At 38.4% G+C, this 23,328-nt stretch overlaps 1 protein-coding gene across 3 annotated transcripts in view; it reads left to right on the top strand.

The window, feature by feature from the left end:
- The window catches only part of PECAM1 (platelet and endothelial cell adhesion molecule 1), a 29,344-nt gene extending 6,725 nt beyond the window's left edge, over nt 1-22,619 (top strand). Inside the window, exons 8-16 of one of the 3 annotated variants that reach the window (XR_003250608.1) lie at nt 447-728; nt 1,106-1,213; nt 2,146-2,173; nt 2,645-2,715; nt 3,330-3,386; nt 5,545-5,613; nt 8,508-8,564; nt 19,280-19,392; nt 22,606-22,619. Coding sequence is in view for 2 of the 3 variants with exons in the window: in XM_026046813.1 (XP_025902598.1) it covers nt 447-728; nt 1,106-1,213; nt 2,146-2,173; nt 2,645-2,715; nt 3,330-3,386; nt 5,545-5,613; nt 8,508-8,564; nt 19,280-19,299 (692 nt within the window). In the remaining variant the exon portion in view is untranslated. Of the gene's footprint in view, nt 1-446; nt 729-1,105; nt 1,214-2,145; nt 2,174-2,644; nt 2,716-3,329; nt 3,387-5,544; nt 5,614-8,507; nt 8,565-19,279; nt 20,607-22,605 lie in introns of those variants that run through there. The other 2 variants (XM_026046813.1, XM_026046814.1) reach the window with 2 other exon arrangements.
- The last annotated feature ends 709 nt before the right edge of the window (nt 22,620-23,328 follow it).

The following is a 23,328-nucleotide window of genomic DNA, read 5'->3' as shown; positions in this document are numbered from 1 at the left end:
ATGATAGAGAACAGATATAATTAGTAAAAAAAACACACAACTCTAACTATGTAAGTGTGGCTATATAAATTGAACTATAATTATTTGCAGTGCTGAACTATTGGATCTGGTATTTCTGAAAGTAACTTAGATTGTTTCTAGGTTGAAGCCTGAGGGGGATCCACAGATGTTTAAGAAAATATACTATTTGACTTTTATGGGAGTTGAGGAAGTTTTCTTTTGTGTTTGCTTGTTTATTTATAGCGCCTTTGTAATTCTGGGTATATAAAAATATTTACTAGATAATGCTGTCTGGCAAAGACAGTTCAAACACGTCAGTGCTCTGCGTTCAGTCTCTGTTGAGCAAGGAAAATTCATGTTAAAAGAAGTATTTTCATAGCAAAGTATTTTACCTTCAAAGTCATTTTTCATACTGCTGATACTTGTTTTCTTTGTTTCTTCCGTAGTACCAATCAGGAATGCCAGCTTGGGCAGCAATCCCTATGGGGAAGTGGAAGATGGCAGTGACGCTCTTTTTCTCTGTACTGTAGAAGAAGGATCATGGCCAATCCACTTCAAGATTTTTAAAAAAACTGATCGTGATGACCTTGTATATGAAACAAGTGAGAATGCAGACAGAATCTTGTGGCACAAGAAGGTAATGAAAAGAGAGGACACGGGGACATATTACTGCATTGCTTCTAATCGAGCTAATGTGGATGTGAGGAGCCAGCCAATAACCATCAATGGTAAGTTGATTTTGTGATCATCTGCATGCTCTGTCATCATGGCAGGTGAGGGTTGTGTTTTTTGAGCTCTTATTGAGTTTACCCCTCTCGTGTGTTTTCCTTCCACCGTTGTCAGATGGAGAACCATTTATAAGCAAAGATGTCTCACCTGCATAGAACAGTTTGGGAGATGCTCCAAAGGCAAAGAAGCCAAATGCAGAAGCTAAAAGCAAATGTTTGTTGTCTGAGAAATTGTCTGTCACAAGGCAAAGGCTCACTAGTGAATTTTGTGTGCAAAATTCATTACAGTTCTCCTCCAGCACTCAAGAAGGCCTATTTGTAGTAAAGTGAAAACCTGCCACTGAACATACTTATAAACTTGTCTTTCTTATTTCCAGTCATCTTAGCGGCTTGGCAGAAAGGAATGATTGCTGCGTTTTTCCTAATACCTATTGCAGGAGCAATAGCCCTCACTTTATGGTGGTTTTTGTTTAAGAAGAAAACAGGTAATAAATTATTCTTTTTGATTTCTTTGGTGATGAATGCATTGCAGCTAAAGCCTTGCGTTTGCTTCAGGAGCGAAGACCTGTGAAGATGAAAATTCAGGAGATATCTTTAAATACAGTTTTAGAAAACAGCAAAATCTACTTAAAAATGCTTGAGGTGGCCCAGGTTAAGCTGCAACCATAATGATGCTTTCCAGGTATCCTGAACAGAAGGGGAACATTTAGCCAACAGTGCTGGAAAGGCACTTGTAAAAGAAAAAGTTACTGGGACTTGGCCAAAATTTCACTGTACAGATGCAAGCCCATATTGGAGTTCAGTTTCTTGTAGTACAGAGGCAAATAGGACCTGAGTTGTGGGGTGTTTTGTTTTGTTTTTCTGCCTTGAACTGGTATGGAGCTATGATGATTTGATTTGATTTGGGGTTCCAATTCAAGGATAGATTAGGTAATTCTCCAGTTCTTCTGAGGCAAACTTAAGCTTTTTCTTCCTATTCTGAAATACAATTTAACTTTTTTCCTTTTTCTTTTATATATATATATATATATATATATATATACATACACACACCCTGAAAGAATTTTATTCTTTCAGAAAATAAGCAAATTAGTTTAAAATGTTCGTCCTGAGATATGTGGTATGTTGCAAAATATTAGGGAATGTTTTGAGTATCTGGGAATCCCAGATTGTTTAAATTAACTTATCTACGTTTGGGAGGTTGAGATCACAGCTTCCTTGCAAAAGAGACTTTTCAGGGACCTGAATGTTTCAGGGAGATAAAATTAATTACCTAGTATTCTATGTCCTGTTTACGAGTGCCAATAGAAAGTACTCTGACTTGGGTAGATAATAATAATTTTGTTTTGATTTTCATCTTTTAAATTCTTTTACTTATGCAGTATATTAATAGCAGCTCTTATTTTTCTTTGTCAAGCTAAAAGACCATCCATGGAGATGTCTAGGTAAGATGGCTTGCTTTCCAATAATGCTGAAATATTTCTGTTTATAAGGCCAGAGGCCTTTCTCCACATGAATATATTTTATTATGGCACACACCTGCAGACAATAGATGATTGTAGCTTTGTGCTTCATACACCACCTGCAAGCTTACGACAACAGGATGAGGAAATATTCTAAAAATAGAAAAAGATCGGCTAAGAGGGGTAGAGGAATGTCAGACCTACATCTGAACACATTCACATATGGAAGTAAAAACTCAGAAATCTTCAAGCAGAATAATGATAAATGGGTGACTTTTGACCTTAAAGTTTCATTGTGCTTTTCTTAAAGCTGAAGGCAAAATTTTCATTAATTTAAATAGTTAAGGAGGTATGCTAGTCAGCATAACTAATGACTGAACTTTGCATATCATTATGCTGTTGTTACCAACCACATGTTTTGGATAATTACATGAAATTTAATTGGCTTTTCAGATCTGCCTTTGGTACAAACCTGGCAAGTGAAAAACTGACAAGAGAGAACAATGATGGAGATTATTATTCTGGTAGGATATTTTCTTGAAGACTATTAATGAATTGTCTTGATTAAGAAATACTAATTTAAAAATTTGGAGTTGCATGATTGTGGTTTGGACAGGGGCCATGTTGGGGAGGAATGCATAGGAATGCCAATAACATTCTTCCACTTATCTCCTGGCATATTGTTGCTGCATAGCTTTTTTATGAGCATATCTTGCACAAAGACACAAGAAAAGGATTTCAGGGAGGGAAAAAAGAAAAAAGAGAGAGAGAGAGAGAGAGAGATGATGTGACATCTGGTCCTATGTACTGGCCCACAGTATATTAACTTGCAATTAGTTGACACCTTTTATTCCAGTATCTCAATAGACTTTGCAAAGATAAATGGGTGTGTTTAGAATACCTGATATGAACAGTGTATCTTATTTTTATTTAGCTGATTATTTGAAAAAGTCATAGTCTTTCCATCTGTGTTATATGACGGTCTTGGACGTGATTCTAAGCACAGAATTTCTCATATAAGCATTGTGGTAGTAAGAGTTGCAGCTTTGTTTTAATGGAAATGTGCAACTCATTTTTAATGGAAATGTGCAACTAAAATAAGTATTCTGGCAGTTCAATTTTTGCTTGAATATTTTAGGATCAAGTTACATTGAAGATGGTGAAAATCACATGAAATCAACAGATGAAAATAAAGGTAATTGCATCAATTTAAACCGTATATTTAAAAATAGCTTATCATGATCTTTCTGATGGTAGTAATCAAGCTTTGAAAGTTCAGTCCCTTATTCTCTGATGGTGTGGAAAACACGATTCTTTGAGTGTAGTTCTGTTTGCTCACGTGCAAAATGACAATGGCATGACCCTTTTCCCACTGCATTGTGAAGTATAATTAGTTGTGTTGGGTTTGAGGACATCTGCTGAAGAATGGTATAAAAATACTTACAGAGCTCAAAATTTTTAGTTCTCTATAGCATATATTCAGCACTTGTTTTTCTATAGTGTAATACCTACAGAATATTGCGTCTTTTGTTTCTCTTTTCTTCATACCTGCAGGTCTTGAAATCTTTAAGCGTTAAACCTATAATAATCCACCATAAAATCTAAATAAAATTACCTGCCAGATGCCGGGAGACACTACATAGACATATATATATATATATATATAATCATTAAAATGTGCCATAAAGTATTGCATTGCCTAGTATATTGTGTTCTTAAGGACTGATGTTTAAGATATTTAGTTAAAGAATAGTATTTGCATTTGTGGGTATTACCATCTGAAAGCAGACTTTCTCTCAAATGCTTTTGTTTTATACTGCTGTGAAAGTGCTCTAATGGGTTAGATGCAATTTCTGATGACTTACAATACATGTTGACTTGGTTTTTCTCTTCAAATATGAATCAAGAGATAGCTGGGAATGCCGTGGTATAACAGAAATTCAGATTAATCCTAAATTAATCCAGATTACAGATCTGGATTCCTGCATATACTTGTATGCAACAGTAGGAAATAAACGGAAGAAATCTGCATTTGATAATTTGTGCTGCAACTCTCAGTGTACAGGGCAGCACTGTATCACAAAAACAAGAGAAAGGAGCTATGCTAAATGAATTTTACAGGAAAATTTGGAAACAAACTATAAATAGTAGCTCAGTGACTCTCTTTTCTCCCTCCATTGTATCTTATTTGTTTCAAATTAATTGACTCTGCTTCAATGATCTATGTCAAAATAAATTCCTTCAATCCTGACCAGCTATGAACTGGACAACTTCATTAAAACCAGCTGAACTGTTGCAGTTTTCTACCAGATGGGAAAACCAAAGCTGTAATTCTTGTGCCTCCAAAAATAACTGTTCCTGCATTTGTGTAGTAGTAGCTTTTCTTTCAGTGAGCAGGAGCCTACATTTGGTTCATGGTTGTCCTATTGTGGTTTAAATAATTTGAATTAGAACAGGAGAGTGTCTTAAATGCACACATGCTGGAAACACAAACTTAAGGCTATGCTGGTTCTCCAGAATCATTGCTGTAGGAATTGTAAGAAGCATGACCTTTAAACTTTGTTTATAACTAATACGGCTTCTTAGAAAAGCATTTTTTTGTGGCTCTTTTTTTTTTTTTTTTTTCCATTATTTTGTTTTGATGTTCTTGTATCTGACACCAGTACTATTGGTAGACTGCTCCAAAATATTGCTGTTTTAATCATTAGATATCTAATTCCTATTTTCTAAAAAATAGTCCACAGACGGTTCTGCAGGACAGGTTGTAACTGTAGATGCTCTATGGAGAGCTTTAGAGCCATGCGAGAGAAAAGTGATAAAATTGCTTACTGGCAAAGCAGAATTTGAGAGGATGAGATGAGGGAGACGGTGGAAGACCCTGGAAAGCCTTTAAATATGAGAAAAGTAGAGAATAGAAAGTGCCCTGCCACAGCAGCTAGTGCAAACGAGGAGAAAGAAATTTCAAGGAGAGAAAAATGAGAGCAGGAAAAGATACAGAGAAACTGGAGCAGGAATATGGGAGAATCCCTCATAATGCCCTGCTTCCTTTGTGTTGAGCCATTTTTGAAGGTGCTAAATAGCAAGTAAGAGTTTAGACACAACTTGTTCATCACATGATTTCAGAAATGTGTCTTGTCTTGGTCTGCTGCTTCTCTGATAGGGATGAGCCTCAGGCTTGAGTAGACCTCACACCTCTTGTGAGAATAACTCGCAGTGCCATAGGTAGGGCTTGATCCTGCACATATTAAAGTCAATGAGGACTTGCCTATTAATTTCAGTGGCAGCAGGATCACACCCACAGCTCAAAACATGCAATACTACAAAGAAATATCTTCTTGGTATTTTTGGGGCAGGACCTGACCTTGAGAGTGCTGAGGTGGAATACACTGAAGTCGAAGTATCAACGCTTGATCCTCACAGAGGTAATAAACTGTTTGGCCTCTATGATTATGTTTTGTGAGTATCTCTGGACACGTTACTGTTTCCTGACGCTATCTTATACTGCCATCTGTGGCAGTTGAAACAGGTTGTTGGGTGTGCATCACAATTTGATACCTCCTTAATTTACATGGTGCTGTGGCAACTGTGCTGTTACTCAGTGCAGCCCTTCTTCCCTTATGATCCTCTTGTGCACCTGCCTTTCCCTTCCGCAGGAGATCTGTGTAAGGCAGGACTCCCTGCTGCAGCTCTGGCAGCCCTGTTATCTTCATTTTATAGAATCCAAATTAAGATGCCTTTGAAGATATCCACAGGATAGAAGAGAGAGCAGAGCAATTTCTTCTCTTTATAAAGGAACTTGGTGAAGGGTCAAAGCTGTGGTCCGCTATGATGGAGAAAGCAGAAAGAAAAGAGTGGTTTTAGCCTCAGTCTAAAGAGGGCTGGAAACTATCCTGAATTTTGTGGCAAATTAACTACAGAAATGGTGAGAACACTGAAGACCAGAAAACCTTGGTCTGTTACTGTCACAATAGCTACAGTGACAGAGCTCATAGCATGAGTTTGAAGTACATATCTCTGCAACACTGAAGGAGGAACATTCACTGAAATTTATTCTAAATACCTGAATTCACATTTCTATCATTTTCTATCATCCAGAGAGCCGTGATCATTATGCTCTTGTACTGAAAACTGTTAAATCATTCAGAAATTTCCAAAAAAGATTTGAATAGCTAAGAGTGAATAAAACCCATGAGAGAGGTTTCTCCCACACCCTATCTTCTCTGTTCTAACTGGATGAGAAGCAGATGGGGGAAGATACGGGCAAATTTACAGTTTCCTAGTAGGAAGGGACACTCACTTATTTGAGACCAAAGACATTCTTCTTTAGTTAGTAATGCAAACATTTGGGCAAACGTACTTGCTGTTCAAAGTTGCCAGCAAAGTTCTTCTAGAATAGCTAATTTTCCTGTTCTTATTCTGTTTTCTCATAAACTGATGTCTTTCTTCCTAGTTTCCCTGTATTCTTAGTCCTTTTGTCCTGTTCCTGATACAATGCTGTTCCGGTATAGTGTACTGAGTTTAATGCTATGTAGACTTCCTTTACAGCTGAATCTAGTTAAAATGGGCAAAACACTTTTTGAAAGAAAATGTGTAAATGAGAACAGATAAGGTACCTGAATGTAGACTCAGCAGACATATGAGATGTTCAGTACATAACTTGGTTCTGTAAGACTGAACTGAGAGTCAGATATATTGAGATGTTAAAGCTCCTCCAATCCATTTCTTGGGGTGTACCCAGGAATCGTTACATAGATTCAGTTCCTAACAAAAATAAAATGCTTATCTTTTTTGAAGTGTAACTATAAAAAAAAGATGGCACAATGATTTAGACCTTTTATTATTAATATAAGAAAGAAAGAGGCCAGTGTTAAAGTAAGATCAGGAAATATCACTAAAGAGAGAAGGGAGAAACTGCTAATTATGGGTGAGTAAGAACATGTTCCTTCTTTTACTTTTATAGCTGATTAGTCATCTGCAGGGCGGCAACATTATAAAGTAAGCAGGGACAAATGTCAAATCATCCAAGCCATTTATCGTAGTGCATTTTTTCCAGTGCTGGGACAACTTTTGGAATGTTTTTTTTAAAAAAAAAAAAAGGAAAAAGGAAAAGGACAGTGGTATAATAACTGAATTCAATGCAAAAGAAAAGCACCTCACACCAGGTCTTTCTACAAAATCAACAAGAGTAGCAGGAATAGATTTAGGATTGTAATTGGCTAAAGAAATGTGCTACTAACAAAATGAGCTACTTTTTGTGAAAATTTGAAAATTGTGAAAAGATTACATATGATGCCACTGGAAATTGGACTGATTATTTAAGCAATATTGCCAGAACTTCAGAATTTTTTTTTCCTTCAAAGAAAGTTGATGCCAAAATTGCAAGGTTACAAGGTCTTAGCTTTTCAGTTCTTTGGGCAAGACTCAGCCCCTTTCCTATCGGGCTAAGTGTCTGTAATCGTGATGCTTGGTATGAAAACTACATGAAAGGATTTCATGCATATCAGGAACAAAGGAAGACCTTTTGGTTTTCATCTCGTAGACAGGAGCTTATTTGCAACTCCAAGTGTCCAAAAAACGAATGGCTAAGATTAGCACTGTGTATGTATCCCAGCTCTGTCCATGTAGGCATAATTCTCTGCCTGCTTTTATCTCTTTCTATCATTCCACAAGCTGCCTTTGCCTTCCCTCCTGCTGTGTCCATGTGATCTAAATGCACTAATAGAAGAATCTGATATGATGAGGAAATGAGGAGACCCATCCTAGAAAGCACATAGACAGAAACTATGCCATGTGAAATCAGACCGCTATTCAGAGACACTTCAAAAAGAACTGCATATCAGAACATTTTTGTGACCATAAGATTTAATAATGCAGTTACTGAAATGGGGTGTAATACTCAAAATTACAGATATGCTTGGGCCTAGGATCCCTGAATCCTTAAAACAAATAGCAGCAGCTCTTTAATGTCATGCAGAGGAATTCTTATCTAGTGTAAAGTGTTTCTGTAAAAGTGAAGTACTGTCAATTTGAGAAGCTTATTAGCATGCTAGAGTCAGATTTAAGAAAGGAAATCTATTTTGACTGTCACTTCCATACCCAGGGAAAGATGATGTGTATCAGAACCATACAGAGGGGCTCTGTGGGAAGGGTGTGTAGGTGCTTTTTCATGCAGACTACTTAGATATCTGCTTCCTCCCAAAGTAAAACTTGTTCTGTTGGTTTAAGGAGCTTTTTGTAAAGCAAACAAGCAAACAAACAAACAAACAAAAAAAAAAGAAAAGAAAAGAAATTGATTCTGTGCTAATACATTTTCCAGCTCCTGTACAGAAGGCGACTGAAACAGTTTATAGTGAAATCAGAAAAGCTAATAATGGTAAGTAAGCTAGTGAAAAAATAAACACATAAAGGAAGCATTTGCATAGAGATTAAGGATAGATTTGTGAGTATAGGAGACAAATGCTGTAAAAAGCGATCCAAGTCACACAGGGACATCCTGAATAGCAGCTAAGAAATCACAGTTGTGAATGAATTGTGCAACATCTTTCTCACTGTCTTTTTCATAAGCCACTAATCCTCAATGCAGTAAGGTTAACATTTGCATCTATTTCATTAGCCTATTCTTACTGAGTCTGCAGTATAGTTTGGCTCTACTTCTGTATCTGAACATGTCCTGGTGGGGTAAAAGTAGAGTGCTGTCCTCTGACTCAAACCCATCTTCAACAGCTAATGAAGAACACTTTGTTTTCCTCTCCCTCTTTTAGCTGAGCATTCTTGTTGCTGTTATAAAATATTACACTATTTATGAACATAACCCTAGCAAATATCCCCAAAGCTCCCAACAACAAGCTAAAAAACCTTGAAGCAATATAATCACTTCAGCAGTGGATTACTTGCTTGTTTTAAGCATGATCGCAAATAGTCTCAGATTGCCTGTACCAGCCACACTAACCTTTCTCAGCTCCTGAATATAATAAAGACTTTTGTTTGTGGACATGAGGAGCTTACTGGCAATTACTGGCAATTAAGTGTTTTGCCAGTAACGAGTTCAGAGACAATAGATTAAGAATACTTCTTCAGAGTTTGTCAAAGACTAAATCAAAGCGTTATCTTTTTTTTTCCTCTTTGTATTAGGAAGACTTGATTTGTAAATATTTAGGGCTGTAAATTGGTCAATTTTCCTCTCCATTCTCCATCTGTCTTATCAAGTTGCTTTGTGCAGTGTTTAATTTTTCTTCTTCATGTTTTGCCATATTCCTATTTAATATGGGATTTCCCACCCCCTCCAACACAATATTCTGATTTTAAAGAATCCTTCCTGGCATCTCTAGGTGCTTTACAAAAGATTGCATAATATTCCCTAGTGAGGAATTATAAGGCAGTTCTATCTCCATGTTACAGTTGAATAAACAGAGAGATTAGATCATTTGTTTCAGGCAATGTGATTAGACAGTGACAACACTGGGAACAGAATTTCAGAATCCTGACCTCTAGCTTGCCTATAGCAGCACATCCTTTCCAGCAAAGAGCTTAGGCTTTTCATGTAGGACGGTCTGGCAGCATCACGAAGAAGCTCCGTTCAGGGCTGAGAGGTTGATCTTCTGAAAGGTTTTCTGGAGAGTTTGGACTGGATCTGTAATGAGCTTCACAAACTGACTGTGTTGTCCATTTCTTTCTGCCAAAGTGTGGTGCTGAATATTATGTCTCTCATCAAAACAAAAAGTTTTATAAACTAGAAGGCTCTTTAGTGAGTTCTAATGTAAACTCGAAGATGGTACAGCAGAGCTCTAATTCAAAGCACTTATTAAGGCAGGAACTGCATGATTAGAAGACTAGGCTGAATTAAGCATATCGTTTGCAAAGACCCCGTAATCTTGCAATCCACCCGTTCTTTTATACATAACATTCTACAGTTTCAGTTATTCTTGGAAACATAGTTAGCAGTTTATTATTTTAATCATGTCTGTTTTTCCTGACTGATACACAGGAAAAGTGTTTCAAATAGATAAGCAGTGCATCACATTGCAATGCGGTTGCTTTGGATAGCTCCATTACATTTAAATGTAATATTTACTTTGTTTTTGGTAGGCTGAATGATGAGAAGGTAGCAAAGTACAGCTGCAATGGAAGATCCCTGAAATAGATATATCTTTCATAAATTAATATAGGTGCATTAAAACCCAATTCTAAAAAATGATGAATTTTATGAGTGGGCACAGAAGGTGTTTTCTCTCTCTGATGTTCTCTAGGTTTGATTATCTTTCTGAGATTTTTGGTGTCAGAAAGTGGAATCTGTCAGGAAGTCAGTGGTTGGGATATAGGTGTCCTCTTGGGGAAGTGCCTGAATGGGGGGATTGATGTTGGTTGCACTGATTGAAAGACGTAACACTGAAGACCTATGCAACATTTTAATGTTACATACAAGTCACAGCGTGGTTTGGGTTTTTGTAATTAGAATTAATTGAGTACTTCATAAGCCATTATGACTTTTCAGGAAGCTGCCTGTGCATATCAGGAATTATGTCCATTAGAGAAGAAGCAAAAGAGCTGTCAGTAGATATATGTGATGGAATTTTTGTAACTTGGCCAATATATTTTTTTATCTCCTTTTTTTTCTGACCACTCCCACTGCTGTCCTCAAGCAAGGCTGATGCCATCTCAATAATCAAGTTATCTTGGATTTTGATTTGCACAGCTGTCACTCCTCCTTGCCCTAACCCATGGGTCCCTACTGTAGATAATCCGCAGCGCCTTTGGCAGTGTGCTGAGCACCTAGTATTGTGCAAATCATAGAGGTAAATTTGTTCTTGCACTTTTGGTGAATGGTAATTTAATTCAAAGAAAGGAGAATCTGGTGTTTGGCAAGTTGATCCAAGTATTGGTTTATTGACTGTTGGCTGTTACTTTAATGTTTTAGAGAAAATACCTAAAGCTTCAAGTCTCAGCTCTAAACCAGACCTTACATCAGCTACACATCCAAAGGGCAGCCTGGGGAACGGGCACATTCAGTACCTGCTGCCTCACTCCTACCTCTTTCTAGCAGGTCCCTGCTCCCAGCAGGATGAACTACTTTAAAGTACTGGTTTTGTCAGCCCATTCTCAGGGTCATTGTTTTTTTGTTCAGAACAGGGACAGTCAGAGACATAAGCAAAACAACTAATGGACTCGATGACCTCTGAGGTCCCTTCCAACCTTCGGCATTCTATGATTCTATGATCAGAATCAACAGACTGCCAGGAGGCAAAATGCCCAGGGCCTTGCTGCCTGCTCTGCCCGTGCTGGAATCCTCGTGGCAGCCTGGGCTGCTGAGGCTGTTCCCAAGGGAGAGGCAATGGGAGGGCTGCGAGCTGGCGGCTCCCTTAGGGGCAGGATTTACTTCCATCACATCTGTGAGCCTCTCAATAGGGGCAAGAAAACCAAGCATCTCCATAGAGTGTTTTGTTTTATTTTCTCTTTTTTTTTTTTTTTTCCTTTTTGCTTCAGCTCCACGCCTGCCTTGGACACAGCAAGGGGGTCACTCAGTTTGTACTGCTGATACTAGAGCCAATTCTGGGGCACAGATTTCCTCATGTTTTTCAAGGCACTTCTGGTGGAAGCCAGTGTATGAGAACATCCTTATGCCTTCAGTGAACTCTGCTTTTGTTCTGCATCAGACACAAAGTTCACAGAAGCCAGTAATAGGTTTTGTACTGATTTTGGTGTGCACTGCGTTGAACTCATAGTGCCTTACTGCAAGAAAACTGCTCTCTATTCTTAGTTTCTTGTCAGGAAAAGGGAAATCTAGTGAACAAAATGCAGAGCCTTTATGCTGCTAAGTCTGGAAAAATGAATTGGTTGCTTGAAGGTAACTGCAGTGGCGAGACAGGAAATTCTAAGCATCCTACTGCAACCAACAATGTACTGTGGAAAAATAAATATATCCCAGTGGAAAGAGGCATGAGAAATCCCCATTACATTCGGTAGTTTGGAACAAACTATTAGAAATCAGCTCCAGCAATCAGGAAATCTACTCAAATACTTTCCTGCTGCTGGGCCCCAGCTTAACAGCTCTGTACTCAGCCAGAAGTTCCCACTGAAAGCCTTTTCCAGCATGAAAGAAGCTCCCAGGATTTGGGGTTCATTATGCTATTCAGAATTTAGCCCTTAAGAGCACATTTTAGCTGCTTGTGGTCTGAGATCATGTAAACAATCTTTCCATCCCCCAAAATAAAATTGCTGTGTATCTTATTATTTCAAGACATGTTCTGTACCAAAGCCTAGATCTGAGAGATATTGATTCCAGAGCCAAGTGCTGACTGTAGCTTCAGAGAAATATTAGGCCAAGTCATATGGTTTCAGTAAGACACAAATATGCAGGGAGCTTCTGCCCTTGCTTGAACCTAAAATGCAAAACAGAAGTGTGTGTACGCGCCCCTGTGCAAGATACTGTTCCCAATCTTCCTGCCAACATTCCCTGTCTGTTGGAAGCTCCTGCTCCTATAAAAACCTTGGCAGAATGTAGTATTTGCCTGCAGCTCAGCTTCTTCAGCTGGTAGTCCAGCTTTCACCAGTGTTAAAGATGTTTGGGATGGATTGTGAGTTGCAGCTGCAGCATATATCCTGTGTCTGAGTCTGTGTGTGTGCATATATATATATATATATATAAAAAACAGTATATATTTTTTCTGTGCATTTATATTTTAAAAAAAGTATCAGTTGAGCAAGGCAGAGAAGAGCATCTTACTACCACCATATGATGCACCAGAAGAAAACAATATCTATTTGAGCTTCTTGAGAAATATCTACTTCAAATCCAAACATTGCCTTGAGCTTTACTGATTCCAGTTTCCAGTAGCTGCCGCTAGGAAAATACATACCTAAGCCACCTGGGCTGGCATTCATTCCTTACAGAAAATCCATTTATTGTATTCCTTTTTGAAAGTATATTCTTTGAATTTAAAACCTCATCAACTGTGAAAGCAAAGCGGTAACAAAAATATATATCCGTCAGGAATCCATCAAAGTACCTATCTTTATTATACTTGATAATCTTTTAGAAGTTACCAATGCTGGAAATCAAGATCTTTTATTGCTCTGCTTCCTCTAACATAACATTTAAATCCTAGTTTGTGACTGCTATAGAAGTAAAACTTGATTTTTCCTTTCCTGTGTATAACTAGAATCTAGGATATCTGCATTTCCCTGTTTTTGTTAATAGAGGGAATGCTGGGTTTCATTTGCTCCCTCTGTCTTCCCTTTCATTGCAGTAACATCAGTTTAGTTTGAGTAAAAAACACTGCGTGCTTACAACAGGAAGAAAAAAGCAGATTGTGAAAAGATTGGCTTGGCAGAGAATCTGCAAAGGCAGCATCCAGCTGTCATTGTGCCTTTGTTAGAGGATATTCACAGGCTTACCTGGTTGGTACCTTTTTTAAAATTGTAAGGCAATTTAGCAGCATCTTCAAAGGACAGAGTGTGAAACATTCTCCTGGCAGTGATGTGACACTTGGCTAGAAAGTCACATTATTTTGATTCGGGATGACAGATTACATGGAGGTGGGATATCTGTTATTGTGACCAAGTAACTTTGGAGCTGTAAACATCCCGTTGTTTGAAGTTTGGAACTTATACAAAATTTCTCATTTCCTCCTTCCTGTGAGCACAATGCATGGTGACACAGGCCTAAACAGTGGCCTGTTGATACCTCATTTCATAAGCCTACACATATGGTTTTGTCCACTCGAGTCATGCTTTGATGCAGCAGTGAGTTACTAGCATTTTTGTTCAGTACTGTCTTCTTTCAAGGCACAAAAATCTTTTATATCCTTCCCATGTAACTTTATTTTGTTTCTTAACAAAATTGCCAAATAACTTTGGGATAAAAACCATGCTAAAATTAACGTTATGCACTTAATAATGTAACGGGCTGTAGGCATATGATTTTTTAACCCTTTTGCTCACAACCCCATTGTGAACAGCACTGTTTCAGAGATACCTCGTAGCATACAGGTATTGGTACCTTCTGGGTGTCTGTGTTTCGGAAGTCACAGCCCGACTGTGCTGCAACTCGGTGCTCATGATGCTGCTTTCACTGAAGCAGAATGATAATCCTAATGTGATAAAAATGCTGATGGTAGTAACTCTGTGAGCTTACCCTATGCAAAAAATACATATGGATGTAATCATAAAGGAGAAAGACACATTAGCACTGTTAACTGTTAGGTTCACCTTTTTTCAGTTTCCTTCTTATTTGTACTGGCCATTGACGGATTTTCTAGACCTTTTTTAAGATCTCTTTACAGTTTTACTAGCCATAACAACATATAGTATTTTTAATAATTTTTTTTATTTGACAATTTCAAAGCACTATTCAAACGTTATTTAAATAAATGTTCTAATGACATTAAATAAATTTCCTTGACACAGCCTCTCTCCACTGAATTTGATTTGACTTCCCAAGAAAATAGCCTCCAGGATGCAGTGCTTGCTTTTATCATGTGTGAAACATCTTAACAGGCCTCACAAAAAGAGTGTTTCAAACTGTTTCCTCTTCTGAAAGAGGAGTTAAGTTACTTTCCTTATGTCTCTAAATTCTCTTACTTTTAGAGGCAAATAAGTGTTTATTTTTAGTATCTGAAGGTATTACTTGAAACTTCTAAATAGCTAATTTAATTCTAAAAATAAGTTTAAGATCTAATTTTAAAGTTTAATGACCCTCAATGGAAAGACCTTCCCACTGGCTTTCAGACCTACGAGCATCTCTTGATTAATCAGACATCAGGTGTCTTCATGGGATCATATTTGTCTCTGAAAATTGTACTGTACACCGGATTTCTGCAACACGCTATTTTCCTGGCAAGGACTTGGAAAAGGAAGTATAATGCTCATGAGAACTTGCCACTAAAAGGAAGATTCTTTTTTGTCTGGTAACAGTTTGTGCTCTTAGTAGAGGCTATTAACAGTGCAGAGACTTTTGCTCGAAGTCATTATCAGGAGGGCAGTCGAATGTCCCTCTGTTCAGGATGGTCTTTGAAATGACCAGTCCAAGCCACGTATTTGCAGTAGGCCAGCTAGTAAGGATTTTCTGGAACATAAAACTGATTGTTCTGCAGCGGGCCATTTCACAATTTATGAATTTTATTTTGCAGATTCTGTGGAAAACAGGCATTCTGTAAACATGCATTTAACGTGAGCAACTAAAGATAGAAAGTATTCATCTAATGAAATAACATTCAAGTCCTGCCATGTTTCTCATTATTTATTTGTTGCTCACAGCCTTTACTGGTAGCAACTGGGCAATTATATGCTCTTTCTAAACAGACTTTCAGTGATACATTTATAGTGTGGTCAGCATTGAAAGCTGTGGAATTGACTGGTATTTGGTGGCACTAGTATGGAAAGTAGGTGACAAATAGATCTTTTGATAATTTGTATGGTAAACAGCTGCACAGTTTAGGATACGTATCACTGCTATTTACACGGACAGCATGACCCAAGGTTGGGCAGGCTGCTGCTTGCTTCAGGCTTGTTGGAGCTGAATCATTCAAGACTCAGTTCTAAGAACCTGTTAAGCTGGTTAACACCTAGCTGGGGGCAGAGAGCTGCTGTTCCCAGACTTCTCTCTGAAAAAATCCATAGTGTGTTTCATGCTAACATCTCCTCAATTGTTCGAGGTGTGAACAATATAGTGACCAGCTTTATATAGCTAAAAAAAAAAAAAAAAAAAAAGAAAAGAATGTATTTATAGCACAAGAGGGGAAAAAAAAAAAGAAAAAAAAAAAGTGAATGCCTTGAATGAGGTGTTTCTCTACACTGAAGGAATCTAAGAGGCAAGGAACATAAGTTTCTAGAGAAATTTCATGAAAGTTAGATAAGTTATCTAGCCCAACCTCAAACTAGGCAGGCAGTATGTTTTCTTGCCATCGACTTTGGAACATGTACTTAAAAAAAGAGAGAGACTCATAAATAAACCTCACAATAGCGCAGCCTACGTCAGTTTATGGCATCCATTTGAGTTTTGAAAAGCTCCATCAGCACTCACGTCCCCATGGGATAAAAAAGCAGCCCATTGTATTATTTACAGACATTGGCAGAGCACTGAAGGTCACAGATTGTGTTACGATAAACAGACATATATTAACAGGCTAGTAGGCTTTATAATGTCATTGTTTCTCTTAGTTTAAAGGTTTGTTTTTATTCTTTGCTCTCAATTTGCTGAAAATAAGTCAAGCTAACTCTCCTCTGGTTATGCCTCCTTCTTAGTTATTGCTCATGTACTTAATGTAGTAACTGTTCCTTTATTATTATTATTTTTAGTGCTGCCAAAGACATGGGAAAAACAATTCCCCATCTTCTGATTCTTGAATGCTTACTTCTATTCCCAATAAAAATATGACAAAAAGCAGCACCATTCTTTTGAGCTCTCCAAATAAGTGATTGTAGTGGAGTGGGATTGGACAGATAAATTTCTTCATAGATTTTTCCATCCTCCCATTTACTTTTCAGCACCTTTTCGGCAAAGCTGTTGAGCACAGAAGAGGCAGGGAGCTATAAAGGTGCTTTCCATCATTTTGTTTGCTTCTGTTAACTCATTTTATCTCAGTGTTTAAGTCGGGTGTACAGCAGAGCTTTGGACCAAGTGAGAGGGAGTTGTTGATCCTACTCATCAAAAGGAAAGAGCCCCTCTAAACTGATCAAGTGGCTTAAATTTCCTCCCCAGCTGTTCTGCTCCTTTACAAACAAATGAAGTTTTTGGCTCAGTGCAAAGTTGCCGTAGATCTGTGGCTCCTCTAATCTGTGAGTGAAAGGAGGCCCTCAGGCCCTGGACTGATCCTAATCACATGAAATGCTGGGTGGTTGATGGCTGCAGGGACCTCTCAGACAACAGGCCTGTAGAATGTGACTTTCTCCAAATGGCAGCATTTTGTTGAGAGCTTATTTATTTATTTATCTTCCTCAGAGGCAGGAGGACATGCAACTGTTTTATTTCAGTGATGACTGTGGAAACTTGGCATTAGATCCTGCTGCCCTTTTTCCTCTCTAAGTAATGGGGTCTCACTCCTCAGATAGTATTAACAAATTCCATTCTGCCCTGATCCTCCAGCTGTCACAGGCTAAACAGAGTGCTGCACTATGGACGAGAAAGATGAAGAAAATCATTTTAATGAGTGCTAGCCCTGCTTCTGTCTTTTTGCCTCTAAGTAGCTTCTGTCAGAATAAATACAATCCAGCATGGAAACTAAGGAACTCTGTTCCGTCTTCAGTGTGAGACTGACATCAAATTGAGCTCAGGGCTTTTAATGAAGCCTGTGTGCTGGGGTTATTGTTGTGTTAACAATAATTGTTGTATTATACAGACCCATTGGAAGTGTTTGAATGTATTATGTTGAGAAGGGTGGTGTGTTAGAAAAATACATTATCTGTTAAAGTCTGAATTATTTATATTGTATAAAGACCTAATTGCAATACAGGGTCTGATGTGCAGTCCAGAATAACTTGAACCTGAATGCTGAGCATTTAGATTTCAGAGCATTTAGAAATGAGCCCAAATCTTTGGTTTGGAGGTTCCTTCCCTCTTTCTCGTCTGTTTTAGGAATTTGTGTCTTAAATGCCATCCATAGGAAGTATTTGCAAAAGAAATGAATTGCTTAGAGAGGAACTGGGAGGAGGTTTCCTTCCTGAAATCAGAGCTGGCAATCTTTCTAAGTTATTTAATGGTCTCAGTTTCTGAAAACATATTGAAGGAAATATCTTAACAATGAGATAGCCACTTCGCCAAATACTAATTGGTATTGTGTTGGATTTACCTCAGTGGTACATTCTGACTTCATATCTCCTCCTCCCCTGTTACCTCTTAGATGTGTTTGTTTGTTTGTTTGATTTTGTTCTGGAGCATATGTGGCCTAGCAGTTGTGGTCAGGACAAAGTGTACTTTTAGCTGCCTCTTTGTGCTGCCTCAGAATGTACCCTTTGAGACGGAAACCTGTCCAGTTTCCAAATATGTGCAGAAATGTGTCTTTTTTTCAGGTACTCTCTCTCAGCCATCTTTACCAAGTTATCCCCAAAGCATTTTATAAATTCTCTGTGGTAAAAGAACTGCTTCACTCTTTGCCAGCAAAATGCAGCCAGCTCTGAAGTGGGACCTGGCATCTGCTTAACTGTGCATTGAAACATGGCACAATAGCTTCAGGAGGGAAATGAAGATGAAGGATATGTCCATTTAATATTGTGGGGGGGTTTCAGGCAGTCAGGATATGAAAAACAAGGTGATCTTCTGAAATAAACACTGGATTATAAACCAGGAATTCCTGCCTCTGAGTCATGGGGCAAATCCTTGGGGGTAAGTACACAAAAGGAATTAGGCGCCTCAGTGCTGACAGATTAAACTATTAGGTTAGAGGCCACCATGTACTCTTAGCAGACTTTTATAGGAGGAAGACTTGCTTTGGCAGCTGATGTCAGGAAAGACTTGACAGTTGCTAATCCTCAGTGGACAGAATTATTTCTGTCTTGTGAAGTCTGGGAATTTTCCTTAGCATCTCCTACCGATTAGCGTAGATTTCTCTGCCATCTGCACGTTGCCTTTTGTGGTTCTCAGTGCCAGGTTTCTGTTACCCGCTGTGCATTGAATAGAGACCATAATCTAAGGAGTGGATTCTTGTAGAAACACGATGCCTTTCGGATGCTGCATTGCCGACAGTTCAGATACCCCAGGTGCTTCTTGAGGAAAGGTTTTTCTGACTGAACCTGGGAGTCTAATTGTGCAGCTAGCATCAATTGGTAAAGAAAGGGCCTTTCAGATACGTTAGGTGCCAGCAGTTCCCACAAGAATGCAGCCTTCATCAGTAAGTGCCCAGTTACAAATACTGGTGCCTGACTGTGTTGCAGTCCAGCCTGGAATTGTTAAACTAAATCTCCCACTGTTTTGTGTCCTTTTTCATCCAATGAAGGTAATACTACTATCTCCCCAGGAAGCTCTGAGTTTTTATTAGCTCATTGCACAGTGCTCTAAGGGATATGTTATTGTATTTAAAGTTTTTTATATTGAAGGCAGAAGAGGACAGAGGGACATTTATATTCATACTTTTTCTTTTTTGGTCTTATTGTCAACAGAGAATACAAGGGCCTCCTGATGCTACTTAGACAGCCATCTCAAACATCAACTGGCAGAAGAAAACAAACCAAGATGGAAGATGTTACAGCTGTGTAAAAAGCTCTGTTTATGAGTATGCCAGGCTCTTCTTTTCAAAGATTATTTCCTCAGGGGGTCAATGGAAATGTTCCTAATGCATTTAATGGAAAAAAAAAATAAAAATAAAAATTCTCATAGGAAAGTGGCTCTGGAAACCACTGACCTAGCTTCCCATCTTTAATTTCTCCTGCTAATGCAATTTTGTCTTTGTAGCCTCCAGTTGATCATGCTCTGAGGAAATAGAAGGGGAATCTACAGCTAAGGAAATACATTTCTACAGTGCAGTAACTACTGTGATGCTAGATATCGAAGCTTGCTTTAAACTAGTTAATTTGGTTATTAATAACACTGTACTGTGGCAGAACAGAGCTCAGCCCAGCCTGGCCAGCCACATGCCTTGACTTGTTGCAGCTTGTGCTGATCCCTGTGCTGCAGCAGCTGGACTGCTACAAGTTTTGAAGCCAGCTAATTTATAGCTAGCTTGGATGTTGCACTGCAACAATGGGTGTAATGGAAGAGCAAACTCTGGGATCTCCAAAAACTTGAACAACTGTTCAAAAATTCAGTACTTTGCCAAATGCTTCTATCAGTAGGGGTACAAATATTCTTGTTCTTTGCTGAATTGCTTTCTCCTTCTAAAAAATCTAATGCCTTTTCATGTTCTTTTTTTGCTGGTTGGTTTGGTTTGTGATGGTTCTTCAAGGAATAACTGCCCATCACAGTTATTTTGAATGATGTAAAATATAGGTCTCTGGTGGGTGGATGTATGACATCCAGGTCAATGAGTTTGTGCCTGAAAATTCTGTTATGTATAATTCATATTCATTGGATATTTAGGAGAGATCTGAAGTTGTACTTGCATCTAGTTTGGAGCTTATTTTCTATCCTATTTCTCTTTATGATAATAAACCACTATCATGGCTTTTGAAGATCACATTCAATCCAAAACAGTGCTGGAATGCTATTTCAAATTAAGGGTTCAGTAAAAGTGGCTATAAATTTCAGACTAGAGAGGATTCATTTCTAAACCTGTATCTAATTATGTTCATCTCAGTTGCATTGGTTTTAATAAAAAAAACAAAAAGTACAGTCCCCAACCTTTCAACCAATTGGTCTTTGGCCAATTTATCTCCCTTTCTTACTGCAGATTAAATTACTACAAGATCTGGGCCACAGCTAAGAAGGTTCTCATTTTAATTAGCAAATAATAAAAGAGAATATGGATTTGTATATACATATATAGTTATTGCTTTGTGCATGGCATCAAAGGCACAAAAACAACAAGTACAAAAGGATTTTGTATCCTCATTCCAAGCACATTCAGTTTTTCCAGTTACTGGCTAATATCTTTTTAATTTATTGTTCCCTATGAAAATGTTGTTTGTATCATACATCTTTCATAAATAACTTTATAGTACTCTTCTGTTGACAAATGTTCATTCTAGCATCCCACCAGTGTCCATACAAATGTGTTACCATAGAGAATGTGAGAAGGTATTTTAATAAATAAATCTTTGAATTGAACTTTCCACTGGATCTTGCACATTCATATTAGTGACCATACACAACTGAATGCCTGAAAAGTTAATTCCTGGTATTGAATCATATAGATAAATTCTGTGATGTATTGCATAAATTTACATATAATAGATGATATTTCTGCAATAAGTGATTGTACATATCTAGATATGTTGTCATGAACCAGGTAAACACACTAAATCAGTTTGATTAGGGATGGGTTCACATAACTTCTATGTGAATTTACTTAAAGGTTCTCCATGCACATTTCTGTAGTCCCTGGCATGGCTCAGAAATGCTCTGGTCTCAGCTAGGTTTCTAAATGCCCTCTGAGGACCATGGCGTAGTGATGTGGTGATCCATTAATCCAATTCAGCTTGTTTCTTGTCTCTTTTGGATTGAAACTCCTAGCTTATTTTTGCCCTCCCGAAACACACCGAATCCGTCCACTTCTTGAGATGCTGTGCATTGCTTTGAGCACTTCTTTTTTAACTTACAAATATGCCAAAGTATTTTAAATTACAGGGCATTAGCTCAGCAGACCTCTGCAGAAGACAAGTTCACTGTGGCTGTAACAAACAAGCACACAATAAATCCAGTGTCTTGTTATAGACATGTCTTCTGGAGGGCAAACAAACCTCATAGACCATTGAAAACATTTGAGAAATAAGCTTTGAGTTTGCCTCTGAACCAGATTAAAACTGAGATCAGAGTCCAGGCACTATAGTGTTGAGGAAAAAAATATCAGTTTTGTTATTGAGCTGAACTCAGTGAACATAAAGTATGTTGCTAAGCGTTTGCTTTTTCAGAAGGCAAATAAAAGGATGTCCTAAACGAGCCTGGTGTGGTGCCAGACCTGGATTCACCCCAGGTGGCCTGGAGAGGTGACATCTGCTTTTGTCTTCCCATTAGCAGCCAGTGGTAGCACCTGGGGTACATGATGAGGTGCAGCTGCCCAGCCACTCGTGTCCACCCAGACTGTGGTTGTGTGGTGGGTTTTATACTCTTCTGCACAAAAGGAACTAATTTGTGCAATACTGAGTTTCATGAGAGACCGCAGGAAAAAAGCGTTTGCAGAACTGGGCCTGCAAGTCTCATCCTTCCTGTTAACCAGGGGCTCTGCCTTGCAGGGGAGAAGGGCCCCTTGCCCTGCCAATTCTAGCTCTGTTTTAAGAGCATTTGTTCTGATTCATGAAGAGCTAGGGAAGCAAGGAGAATTGTTTTTCACTTTAAAATGTGTCACTTGAGCTTTAACTCTAGAGACTATGAGCGAAGTGACGGTGTTACTTTTCTGCAACTGTTCTTTTAGCTGTTGGTAATGTTTTATGGTTATCATGGCCTGGAAGGAACCTGACTTTTGGGGTAAGGAGACATTAAAGTTGGTTTCGTTCTTAACTTTTATGCTTTAGGCTAGCGATTTGCAAGGAAACTTGCGTGGATTTTCACAACGTTTTTTTACTTTAAGGGTTTCTAGTGAGAAATCCCCATTGGGGGCGCCTCGGGCCGCGCCCGCCGCGCTAGGCCCCGGCGCTGCGCTGACCCCTGGCGGCCGCGCGCTGCGCAACGGGGGCACTGCGTGCGTGTATTTATATATTTGCATGTATTTATATATATGTATTTATGTTTTCATATATTTATGTTTCTATATATTCAGATTTTTAGATTTTTTTTTCTTTTTTTTCATTTCTATGTGCATAGAATTAACAGAGCCTTGTGACTTTTATTCCAGCTGGACCTCTGCCACTTTTCAAGAAGGAAACCCTGCCTAAACCTTCCAGCCCTGCCTTCTCCCTTGCTGTATGTTCAGAGCATGTGACAGTTAACGGCTTGTTCGTAAAATGCCGCCATATCTCTGCAAAAGTAAACATCCTTTTCACCAGTGAGTGAATAAAACCCACCATTTATTTCCTTTTCCAGGGTGCTACGGGCTTGTTCTAATTCCTTCTTTGTGAGCTCGATTTGGTTCAGGTTCTTAATGTTGCAATTCATCATTAAGCTCTTTCATCATAAACCCCCAGCTTTTGGGGAGAGGTGTAAAGCTGTCACGTTGGCTATAACAGATCCATTGTGAGGGAAAGGACAGGTTCAAGGAAAGAGGAAAAAAGCTCAAGAAAAACAGAGTGATCAAATGGAAAAAAAAATGCCAGTTAAAGTAGAAATTAAATCAATGAATAGCAAGTTCAAGTACAAATTTAAAATGCTAGCCTATTTGATTATTTAGAACTTAAAGGCTTTTCTGGATAGACTGGTGAATGCAGAATAAAAATCACTTTTACTGTTATTTGGAAAATATTAAGCAAGTTGTCATGTCTAAAGAAATGAAAAGAATGGGGCTCATTGTCTTCATCCTTTGAAAAAAGTCCAGTGTAAATCACAGGTGCTCCCATGAAAAGGAGCATAGAGAGCCTAGCAACCATGAGAATGTGGCTTGTGTGGGAAGCTCCAATTAAAT

Source organism: Nothoprocta perdicaria, unplaced genomic scaffold, assembly GCF_003342845.1.
Source record: "Nothoprocta perdicaria isolate Ctin4 unplaced genomic scaffold, notPer1 scaffold_46, whole genome shotgun sequence".
Classification (NCBI taxonomy): Eukaryota; Metazoa; Chordata; class Aves; order Tinamiformes; family Tinamidae; genus Nothoprocta; species Nothoprocta perdicaria.
The sequence above is the reverse complement of the archived record's forward strand: the minus strand, read 5'-3'. Positions and strand labels throughout refer to the sequence as shown.